Here is a 12,841-nt window from a genome sequence, read left to right on the forward strand (position 1 = left end):
GTGATACATGCTTCTATAGATTTACATTTTTTGTCTAGGCACCCTTGCTTTGCCATTTTGCACTTCCTGTTAACACCTCTTCATCTGCTGCAGTTTTATATTTTCTCATTTCATCAGTTAAATTCAGTATCTCCTGTGATATCCAAGGATTTCTACTAAGCCTTGTATTTTTTCCTATTTGATTCTCTGATGTCTTCCTATTTCATTTCTGAAAGTAACCACTTGTCTCATACTGTATTCCTTTCCCCTGTTGTAGTCGGTTGTCTCTAATGCTGACTCTGAAACTCTCAACAATTCTTGTTATTTCAACTTATCTAAGTCCAATCTCTGTAATTTCCTACCTTTCCGCAATTTCTTCAGTTTTAATCTACAGTTAATAACCAATAAATTGTGGTTAGAATCCACTTTTGACCCTGGAAATTTCTTACCATTTAAAATCTGGTTCTGAAATCTCTTTCTTGCCATTATATAATCATTCTCAAACCTTTCAGTGTTTCCAGGTCTCTTTCATGTATACAACCTTCTTTTATCATTATCAAACAGCGTTAGTGGTGATTAAATTATTCTCTGTGCAAAATTCTACCAGGCGGTTTCCTCTTTCATTTCTTTCTCCCAGTCCATATTCTCCCACTATTTGTCATTCTCTTCCTCTTTATTCTACCAAATTCCAGTCACCCATCACAATTAAGTTTTCCTTTCCCTTAACTTTGCACTTACTTATCTGTAACTGTTTTTAATTGCACAATATGCAGAACTTTTAATTTTATAATTCTCAAAATTGCATTGACATTTATAAATAAAGGCAGGGCTATTTTTGTTAAATCTAATTTAGAAAGTGCTGTGCAGGATTTCATTAGGTAGCTGAAAGAAAATATAAGAATGCAACTTTTAGTTAGTAGGGCTGCTTCGCAATAAAGGAAATTTTCATTACAAATTCAGGTCTGTAAATGATGATTGAAGAGGAATTAAAAATGCCATTAACATAGCTTTAACCTCATTGTAATGTAAAAATGTAAGTACATTATACTGATAGTACTCAAAGCTATGTTTTTGTTTTGTAAATATGCACTTTGTTTGCTGCCATGCAGCTAAGTGCTTACTTTTGTAATGGCATGTGTTCTTGTTGAAACCATGTTGTGAAGAGAGCCACTGGAAAATTTCAAGATCTGTCTACAGCTACTTTTTCTTGTTTTCTTAGAATGACTATCAAATAGTTCATGATTAAGGAACTTTATTGAATCTTGTTGTATGTGAACTCTTAATGTCCCATAGTCAAAGTGTACCTTTCATTACAGTTTTTCAATAACTGCAGGAAGTTGTTTATACGCTGTTGTGCCTAGATACTGTATGACAAAACACAGTCTTTGCCATGATAGCTTTTTAAGCTGTTGTAATCTATAAATCAATTACTCATTTGTAAATGAAACTCTTCTAAGCAGGTCAAAGATTCATAAAATCAAAGTACGCAGTTTTTTAATCATCCGTATCAGGGATGGGTGCGTGAGATGCCTGTGAGGCTGCCCATGGGCACTGTATGCATTTGTATGTGCTGTGTGGGCACAATGCATGCACAGCTAACATTCTCTTACTCGCTAACAGGATCAAAGACTGCCAAAAATACATGATCAACAGCTTACACTTGAGTTTTTAGGCACATTAGATTGTTAGTATTCCTTTCATTGCCATAATTATAACCGGACAATACAAATATAACATGTGTATAGTATTTACAGAAGTATAGCCTGCCTTGGGTTACACAAAGGTGCCATCAAACGAAAATATTCAGTGAGGTTTTTTTTTTTTTTTTTTTTTTTTTTTTTTTTTTTTTTTTTTTTTTGCCCCAGCTCATATTTCATTTCCATTGTCCTCTGAGTTTGAAGGTACCATGTTTGCTTAGTTCAAAAAAACTAAATACAGGTAAATGTTCAGATGACAGAAAATGAAATTACTGTCTACAGTTCAATAGAGGCACAACACAGTGACAAAGAAACAAATTAAGAATAACGTTTTCCCAGTGTAATGCCGTAATGATCCCAGCAGGCTACAAAGTAAGAGCAGGTACATGCAGTAAGATACATTCTAAATTCTGCTGTACTGTTCTGAGGTGAACTGGGGGACTGGTGGCCAGTACAACACTGACTTAAGTAATAAGCAATTTTTTTTTCTAACATGTTGATTTTTGAAGTGAGATTATTGGCCATCAGATGCATTGCCCCAGTCAGGTGAAAGTCAGTAAGGCTACACCTAAGCTTCAACTTTGTACTTTCATTGTTGAGAAAACAGTTTCACACATATATGTGGTTACAGACATACTTCAGGAGCTATTTGAATCATCTGTGGGAATTGTTCTTGAGGGAAGTTCTTTTAAACCATATCAATATTTTCTGCAGTGCAAAACCTCTCACTGAGCACATGACTACACCGAAATTCAGGGAGTTCCAACTGAATTCAGGAGGTATGCTTTCAGTGCTCACTGCAAAGAGTTGCAAAAACTACTAAAATTAATTTCCAATTGATTTTAGTCACTAAATCTACAATCAAAGTTTTCGAACAAAGCCTGTAGCACAGTAATAAATACAGTGTCTCCTTTTCAAAATGTAGTTAATTTGTAACTAGTGCAACATTTGAAAAGTGAACAAATGACACTTCTAGAAGTTAGAATCCAAGATGTCATATCCACAGCCAGCCGCTGTGGCCGAGCGGTTCTAGGCGTTTCAGTCCCGAACCGCGCTGCTGCTGCGGTCGTAGGTTCGAATCCTGCCTCGGGCATGGGTGTGTGTGATATCCTTAGGTTGGTTAGGTTTAAGTAGTTCTAAGTCTAGGGGCTGATGACCTTGGATCTTAAGTCCCATAGTGCTTAGAGCCATTTGAACCATTTTTGTCATATCCACATGAAGGTCATGGAACTCTTTAACTGGCATTTCTGTCATGCCCATGAATAATGCTATGTCTTAACACAAGCTGAAAAATGTTCGAAAACAACACCTCAACTCTGTCAGGATACTACAAAAAAATATGGCCAGTCACCAGAGTTACTCCCTAGCTCTGGCAGGAAAGATTTATACTGTCGATGTCCCAGACAATGCCATCTCAGTTTATTAATGGTTTTTACAACAGCAACCATGACACCACTTATTTTGGCAGCAGATTAACATGATGCAGGACACTTCTTTCATCATCTCTCTCTCTCTTTCTCTTTAACAACACGAGACTTTTGACAAACAAATCATTGCATGAGCTCTATCTGTCAGGAACAATGGAAGTTTTTCATAACAGAGGTCATATTTGTCAATAATGTTTTCTAAGAAAGAAAATGTATCATTGGCTGTAGTTGTATTGAGCATTGGCACTTAATCGAGGTGTTCCTCCACGACGTTGAACTCAGCATCAACACCTCTCACAATACAGTAATCTGAAAAATGTCCATTACACCTGTGGCTTCAGTCAAAGCAAAAGAGAAAAAAATTAGATCCTTAGTCCTATCTTTCATTTGCATCTCCATGTCATTTGCCATTTCTTCAATATGTCTGCAAACTGTTCTCTGCAAAAGAGGAACTGTTTCAAAAACAGATAGAATCACTGGACATAAGATTGTTGCAGCAGCAACAAAACAGTCTTTAACAAAGTCTCCATTGCTGAAGGGATGGACTGTTTTGGCTGTTTTAAGAGTTATGTGATAGCTCACTGTCATGTCACCAACATTGTCAATGATACTGTTCTCTTCCTTTAAATATGTTTTGGGGAAGAAGTAAAATTGAGGGCAAAACCACATAATGCTTTTTAAATAATAATAATAATATTTTCAAGAAATGAAATACATCTGTATGAACTTCTTTCTTTCTTTCTCATCTAGAGAAATTTGTCCTTGCTTTCCTCAGTATCCAAAGTAATCACAAATTTCTTATAAAGGAGCTGAAAATGTCACTTCATGTTGCCTTTCTTCCACCCCAATAGAATATCCTTACAAAAGAGGCATTGTGAGCCATTTTATGTTTCAATAAATATGTAATATTCTTCCTACAGTAGGTTGAAGCATAAGGAGTCTTGGCATAAAGTGACCGCAAAATCCCACTTGGATTTTCAGAACAGTATTGATAACAACTGTGTAACAATTATGTTCTGTAATTTCCTTGATGAGATATCAGTGCCTATTTCTTTCACTATTACAACAACACTTTCTTCACTGGCCCAGTCTTTGTATGTAAGTTCATAGTGTAAACTTGGCGTTTGTAAAAAAAACACGTTTGTCCACACACTGTGTGGTGAGAGCTTCTTGCTCACACACCTTTCTAATTAATGTTCCCATCATTTTGGGAAAATCTTACTTTTCTGTACTCTTCTTTTCTAAAACATGAGCAAAGTACTGATTTCTGAAATAAGCATTGTTTGGCACATAACAGATCAACCAGATGGGGATATACCACTGTATCTAAATTTCTACAACTCAGTATTTACTTAATGTTGTAAAATGATAAGGTTTCTAGGAAATGGATGATATCTTCTGTATACAGAAATTGCTTGTTGCTTCATAATAATAATAATAATAACAATAATAATCAATACTTATTATTATTAGAAATGATAAATGTTGTAATTGCCAACTTGTAATTTGACAGAAATTTAAAGACAATGATGCCTGCTTTGTAATTGAGAGACAAATCATGGGTTCTCTATAACTTGCATAACTTGTGAATATAAATTTTGTGTGTGCTAATGGTAATCTAAATCCTTAGTTCAGAGGTATATTTTTTTTACATTACAATTCCTTTATTACTGTTTGGCTTTTATTTCAGTTTGTTACTTCTAACTTACAATTTAAAGTTTTTGCTGCTTTTATTAAGGAAATGGGAGCTGTGGTGATCTATATGACCACTCAACAGTCTTTTGCACCTCATGAAGATTGATCAGAGTAGGGCCTAATGTGTGCATAACGCTCTCCGTAGCTTTCCAAGATCAGTTCAATATTGTTGAGATCAGATGATCACAACTACTCTCGCAATGTGAAGGAGTGATGTAGTCACATCTGAATTTACTGATATGTATGGGGTTGTTTTAGATTATGTAAATGGCTGTATTAGATATGAAACAGGTTCTTGCTACCAGTGTGTAGCATTGTGCACCACAGTTCATAAAACCAGATAACCTTTTCGTGCGCTTCAACCATTCAAAGTACACCCTTGCATTACATGTTGCTTGTAGCAAAAATGTCATATTGGGTAGTGATCTGTGTACCTTATAATGAGGAATTGTTGTAATGGTATGGTTGTGCACTTGTTTCTATTATCAAGCAAAGCACTGCCAAGTAATATGTTGCACTATAGCTCATTGGTGGTTACAAGGGGCAGGAATACTGTGGCTTCAACACAACAGCTTTCTCTAATTAAATTACTTAGCAGCTTATATCAATGTATTTCAGTCTGTCCCTTTAACCACCATTTTTCCTCTAGCATTACCTTTGTTACTAGGCTATCTAATTCTACTTGCTATCTGTTATGGTGACAATGGTTATGCTGCATGTGTTTTCCTCGCCTATTATGTGTAGTCCATTTTTACTTCATCTTTTACATGTGCATTTCACTTTTAATTACTCCCATTCTTAAACCTTTGCATTCAGTTTTTATGTGTAACATTTAAAAGTTTCTTCCTTAATCACTGTTCAGTGACTGTCATTAGTAGATTTATTTTAGTCGAGAAAGATTTCTTAGCCGGTGTTTTTAAAAAGTTTTCCTGCTTGAACATTAATACCAACACAAACTGTGTACACATTTGTACTAAGCAATCTACCACATGCAGTGTCTAGCAGAGAGAGCATGGTGTATCAGAAGCACTACATGTTTGTAGCACCTATCACTGGAGTTTTTTGACTTTTTTGTATCATTCCTACGCGAAATAAAGAAGGCACTCCTATGCCAACTAAAGAAACCTGTGGTGGAGTGTGCAGGTCTTTTTTCAATCTTCTATATCTCTCCTCTCATTGCAGTTTGGTAAGTATACCCCAGTGATCAATAGTACTCAAAAATTGGTTAATAAGGATTGTGTAAGTGACCTCTTTCTTGTGTAAATTACACTTCTTTATGATTCTTACTGTAAATTGCTGTTTGGTTTATACCTTCCTCTCAACCTTATTTATGTGGATGATTCACCTTAAATCTCTCTGGACAGCTACTGCTAGAGACTTGATGGTTATGAATGAACTGTGAATTGTGGTTTACTTGACTCATAACACCAATATCTAAATCATATTATTCAGTAACAGGAGATATGTTAAAAATTTATAATGAAACTTCTCTACAAACAGAGAACAACTAATTCTAACAGTAGCATCCTAATACTAATTCAGCATTGATAAAAAAAGTTACTGAAATATGATACTCAGTTACATGTTACTCAAATTATCAGTTCATCCCACAGAAAGTCCTATAGCCTTATTTATGGAAAACTTTGCTTCCTATTGAGTATTTTTTGCCTGTTAATTTATTATAAATTTTCTTCTCCTTATTCCGTGGAGACAGTGCACTGAAGCCAGTGGCTTATCACTGATAATGTATTCAAACAATGTTAAGTAGTTTATCTATTTATGCACATTATGTTACATTTATTTATGTTGAAGACACTAAGCTCTGATGATCTGCAAGTCTTCCTGCATTTCCATTAATTTTCTAATGATGTGGTCTTCTTGTACACACCTGTGTCAACTTTGAAAAGACTCAGAAAGTTAAAAAAAACAGTAAGCCAGATTGTTTACATCATTAATAGTAATGGCCCTATCACACTTGCCTGAGGTAAACCAAATGTTTCTTTTGTATCTCCCCCTCAATAATTCTACTCTGGGTTCTGTCACCTAGTAAGTCTTCAGTCCCATTTAATTCCTTTTTCTGTTGTTCTGTAAGCACATAATTTATTTACTAGGCAACAGTGTGGATCTGTAGCAAGGGCTTTCCAGAAGTTGAGAAATGTGGCATCAGTCAGTGATCTCCTACCTATACCCTTTCTGGATCTCGTGAATGAACTAAGCAAGCTGGATTTCATACGGTCACAGCTTGTTCAGTCCATATTGATTCTTAAAGGGGATATTTCTGGTATTATATTAAGCTTTTATGATGATATTAATTTATCACACTGGCTGTTATTGTTAAGATTAAGTGATACTTTTATTTCATATTGTTCACTACTACATAGTTTTGGCTGTGTAGCCATATTCAAGTGTGAAGTATAGCCCATTAAAGACACATACTTGGGTTACACTCAGCGTACTTGCTTATGCTACGCAAATGTAAAAGCCAAATGTGGCTGACTGAACTTTAAAGTTAAGGGCTTGACACCAGACTGTATGAAAACAGTAGTTACACAGCTCTTACAAGTAAGTGCTACAATGTGTAACTACTGATTTGGTAACACTTGATATCATGCCTGTAACTCTACAGTCTGGCCAACTATAACATGCTTCTTCAATTGTGTGATGTAGATGAGTAAATTGGCCAATTATACTTCACACTTGAGAATAGATATACAGCCAAAACTATGTAGCAGTGGAATATATAAAATAAAATCATAGCTTAATACTAACAATACCAGCCAATGTGGCAAACTATTATCATTCAAAAAACTCATTGCGACTGTAGATCCCAACTAAAAAAAAATCTTATCAAGTGTTCAACACAGTAAGTAAAATAAAAGCCAGCACTTACTGTGAGGAGGCAAAATGTTTAGCACTGCCAATAGACACTACCGACTTCAGATCTAATATGTTTTTTCTCAGAGAGCAGAGAGGGATAGGTTGTGGTAAGTTAAAAAGAAAGGTTAGAGATGGTGTGGTCAGCATAAATGGTTGCCATGCAGAGGACACTAGTTCAATTCCTGGTAATGCCAAGGATTTTTCTTTCTTTGATGCTGGGACTAGTATTGGTTACAATCAGCCTCATGATGCCAACTGAGGAGCCACTTGAGTAAGAAGTAGTAACTCCAAGATCTGGAAAGTTGGCAAGACAGCTGGGAGAGGCTTCATTGTCTTCCTTCAACCTGTTATGAAGTGGCAAGTGTGCATCTGTTCTGTGTAGATGACTGTGTTGAGTACATGGCAGGGAGTGTTTGGTATGTGTTTTTGTGGATGAAGGAAAGGGGGAGGGTGAAATTCAGTCCCAGCACATAGCATACTCCTTCCAAACACCACTAAGGGTGCTGCTGAGTTTAACATCACCATCTGACAGACTGATTGCCATCAACAATGTTCTATACCCTCACTTTATCAGATACTGCGAAGAAGTCTGGAATTTAATCCAGGATGTTGTTGTAAAGACTGGTGATCAGCAAGCATGTCTCCTCCCCTTGTAGCCAAATATTGACCATGATAATTTGCCACCACCAGGATTCAAACTCACATACCTCAGAGTTGAGTGCCATCTAACAGAAGTACATTAGTGACCTGACTACAGAGACAGGTGGACTTTAATGTAACATCTCAGAATTTGATTTGCTCCATAGCATTATTACTAGAAGGACTCTGGGTATTTTAAGTTTACTGTGGAACAATAAAAAATTTATTCCAAATCTTTTTTCTTGGTTAGATTTTATGTTATTTTAAAATAGTATCTTGATTTGAAAATTGTACACACAATCAATCTTACAAGGGAAGTAGCCTAGACTGTGCAGTAGGTCTGCCTGACTATGTAAATTCATTAGGAAGATGGCTTCTTAAAAGTCTTGAACCCTGAATACCATGTGATACTGAAACCACTGGATCAGATGAGGCATGAAATTCCTCATTTGTTCCAGTTTCCTTAGTGCTGTGCATTACATCAACCTAGCAGAGAAAATTGTTCACAATATTCAATACATAATTTACCAGTTATAATAGCTTTGAATGGCAGTGACATTCTGTTGGTTGCTGATAAAGCAACAAAAGAGACTTTTGGCAAATTGACAACAGGAGAGCATGCTACCACTCTGTATGCTCCTATCTTTCTGTTGTGCCAAAGGGTCATTTGTCAAAGGAAAAATATATTTTTGGGTGTGAAGTACAATAATCTTTGAAACATGAAGCCTTTTACAAACACATGTGCTACCTTCCTCCACCCACAAAGAGCAGTGTTGTTCTGATGTAGCTACATATTAGTCAAACTGCACTGACATCTGATGCAAAGGTTCTTGCCCTAGTGGGAGGTCAAATCTGTGTGTAGCACTTGTGATATACTGTTTTCAGTGACACCTATTTTAATTGTTTATATTTTATGCACTGACAGAGGGCTATCCTTGATCTAAACAAACATATTGACAAAATCCCCTATATAATAGCGAAAAAGAAAAGCTTTTTTAAAGCTATTGTCAAATGGCAAGTTTACCCAATTATTCAAATGTAAGTGTATGGTTTATCACACAGATCAACCATACACTTACATTTGAATATTAACTGTTACAGTCTCAGTTGCAAATTGTCGCTAGTTTCAATCACTCAGTGATCATCTTCAGATCTAAAAATAAAATTAAAACATCTACCTGAGTAAATAAAGTAGATTGAAAATATTCATTGTTTTAAAAATTCTATCAGGTTAATCATGAGTTTTCAAAAGTTTTGTAAACGACCATAGTCAGTAGCTGTAAAATAAGAGGAACAGCACTACAAGCAGATTTGTAGCACCATTCAGTGTTATACAACTCTGGGTTGTATGGGTCCCACCTTCCATGCCCCCCCCCCCCTTCCGACCCCATGGAAGTCTGCTATAATGCTGTCCCTCTTATTTTACAGTTTATGACTCTTCAACGTTTCATAATTCATGCTTAATCAGGTGGAATTTTAAGAAATTTAAATTTAAAAAAATTACAGTCGATTTTATCTACTTGAAAAGTATTATTTTTATTTTTAGAACTGGAGATGATTATTAGGTGATCAAAACTAATGATCATTTGTGATGATTTGCAGCTGAGACTTTTACAGCAAATATATATATTTTTAATTACACTGTTGTGGGATCTCTCAAGACAATATGTCATCTCATATGAATACTAACTTTTAGCATTTTGTTTAGATTTGGAATGTTCTGTATGATATGATATATCATAACCATTTATTAACAAAATGTTCAGTGTGTATCTGCATGCGTGTTCATAGTGGTGATGTGTGTTTTAAGACTTAATTTCATTATTTTATAAACCATAAGTTTTAAATATTACAATAGATATTCCAGAGAAATCTGCAATGACAACCAATCACCTGTAGAGGTATGTGGTACACAGAATCATATAGTATGACAGACATGCTACTAGGTTTCATGGTACCACTCTTTTTCTAATGTAAGTACACACTCTCACAACAACCATGTAGAAAGCAAAAGTCACCCACTTCTTCCCACAGGTTTACATGCCCTTAAGCTACAACTGAGTGGCTGCTTTTTCTCATTTTTGTTTACAAATTTAATTTATTTTAACTGCTCTCATTCAGAAATATTTAAGGATGAATGCTGATGTCCTACATGTTGAGTGTCCTAAAACATAACACAATTCTTGAATACAGTGGATAGAAAAGGTCCTTTAACATTTCAATAAGAAACAGCACTACTTCTTTTGATTTGTAGGAACTCTATAGTCCTAGATCCAAAAAGGCTGTAAATAGTTTGATTCAGTTTGACACTATTTCCCTTAGTGTTATGTACATCTGAATTTTGAGGCCTGACTACTCAGTGACTTTCATGCGTTTTTCATGTAATTACTGTTGTAAAAGCAAGGTATACTCATGATGGCCACAGTATTTTTGCATTTTCTAAAAGCTTCCGCCTCTTCCCTAAGTTGTTTGGATATTATTTGAATTTCCTCTCTTTATCAGCAATTACTTTGTTCCATAAATTAACCCTTCACTGAAAGGCTCTTCCTTTTTGTTTACTGTAGAATTTTATTTCATTCACTTAGTATAAAAGTACTTTTTCCTAGAGAGAACTTCTCATAATGCTGCACCACAAAAATTTCAGTGCAATATTGTTTTGGGAAAAAAAAAAAAAAAAAAAAACAGGAGGACTCCATAATTCATGTAATACTGAATTGTATTTGCACATAAATAATCTTCTACATGAAGATTTAAATTAAAAGTTATTTTTCATTATACCTATTACCTATAGATAATGTAATAGGCTATAATATTTAGTTTTGTATGTGCTCATTAAACACTGCAGTTATTACTTTCTTCCATCACATTGTCAATTCATGCCATGTACAGAAAACATAATAACATTTTTTTTGTCTCTTGCAAGCTTCTGATAAGCCTGATCTTGGACTGGAAGAGCTTGCTGCTTTAAACCTGAAGTCCAGGTACCAAGTTTTTGAGAGATCTGAATCTGAATCAAATGAAATTGAACGTTCTCCAAGCAATGTGAGTGTGAAGCGATCTCCAAGCATTTTGAGCAAACTGGCAAGGTATGTTTATTATATTATATAATTTTTTGAGAATATGAAGGTTACCCTTAGTTGAAAATCCAGGAATTTCCATAATTTTATGGAAAAGATAATTCCACAAACATTAAATTGCACCTTACGATAACAAATATTGTGTTTCTTTCTCTAGAAAACTATAATTTATGTTCGAAGTTTTGTGACTCCAGTTTTGTGTGTGTGTGTTTGTATCTTTTTTTAAGCAGAATATAAATGAATAATAATAGTTTTCTGTGACAGTAATACATTTTCTTTTGTTTTAAACAGTTGACTTCCATCATAGATATGTTTCAAAGGCATATTTTGTTTCTCTTCTGCTTCCTCTCATTCATTCAGTATGCAGCATGTAACTAACTGTTATTTTTGGATTTGGATGTTGAGAACTGTTTTGTATTTTTTGTTCATTGTTGTCTCTGTCAGTCTCTTAAAATTAATAGGTATTCAACATAGTTTAACATCCATAGAATGAATTTGATGGTGAGTTTTCACAAAAACCTTCTTTGATTCACTGTCTGAAAATGATGAGTTACATTCAGTTTTCTCTTTTTCTTCTACTTCATTTATTTTGTTGTTTAATAGGTCATTAGTAAGTACCCTCACAACTTCAAATCCATGTAATAATCCCTTTGAAACCCCAAGGGCACTCCTGGAACACACACACACTCACACACACACACACACACACACACACACACACACACACACACACACTCATTCTCCCTGCTTCCTCTTTCTTTCCATAAAAATCACATTTTTCTGTACAAAAGAGCTGGTAAATTTTGTGTGTGACATTGTAATACTGGCTGTTTACAGGCCACCAGTAGAGATGATGCCACTTTCAAATTATTGGCCACCAAATTCAAAGATTAATTCCTTACAGTGGCAGCAAACTTTGCGCCTACTAATAAAGAACCAAATGATGGTTCTTGTAGAATACTAAAATCTTGTGCTGACTCGACTGCATTACCCTGAAGTGATCTTTTGTGATTAATCAATGACTCAGGACATATTTCCTTATGGACTTAAATATTCAGTAGTAACATCCATCTTTAAAACTGGACATAAGCAAAAGAGCTCTAATTACAGACCTATGTCACACTTTCCATTCTTTTCAAAAGGGTTAAAAAAAGTGACCTATGATAGAATACTCTCTCATCTAACTGAGCAGAACTCATTAACTCCTTCTCTTTTTGGTTCTTGTAAAGTACTCTCCATAGAGAAAGCCTAAAAGGCCTCACAAATGAACTTCTAGCAGAGATAAACAAGAAAAATTATGCTGTTGATATATTTTGTGATCTTGTCAAAGCCTTCAGATACATGGATCCTAAAATTATACTTGGCAAACTGAAGTGATATGGCATTAATCACATCTCTGTTGCATGGATAGAATCTTACCTTAACAGAAAGCAGAAGGTCTGTCATCCTG

At 35.1% G+C, this 12,841-nt stretch overlaps 1 protein-coding gene across 4 annotated transcripts in view; it reads left to right on the forward strand.

Moving 5' to 3' along the window:
- Positions 1 to 12,841, forward strand: part of LOC126248726 (LIM domain and actin-binding protein 1) — a 212,605-nt gene that overhangs the window by 130,091 nt on the left and 69,673 nt on the right. For all 4 annotated transcript variants that reach the window (XM_049950041.1, XM_049950043.1, XM_049950044.1 and 1 more), the window contains one exon: positions 11,238 to 11,400. In XM_049950041.1, coding sequence (XP_049805998.1) covers positions 11,238 to 11,400 — 163 coding nt within the window. The remainder of the gene's footprint in view (positions 1 to 11,237; positions 11,401 to 12,841) is intronic.

This window comes from Schistocerca nitens, chromosome 3 (genome assembly GCF_023898315.1).
Source record: "Schistocerca nitens isolate TAMUIC-IGC-003100 chromosome 3, iqSchNite1.1, whole genome shotgun sequence".
NCBI classification, from domain to species: Eukaryota; Metazoa; Arthropoda; class Insecta; order Orthoptera; family Acrididae; genus Schistocerca; species Schistocerca nitens.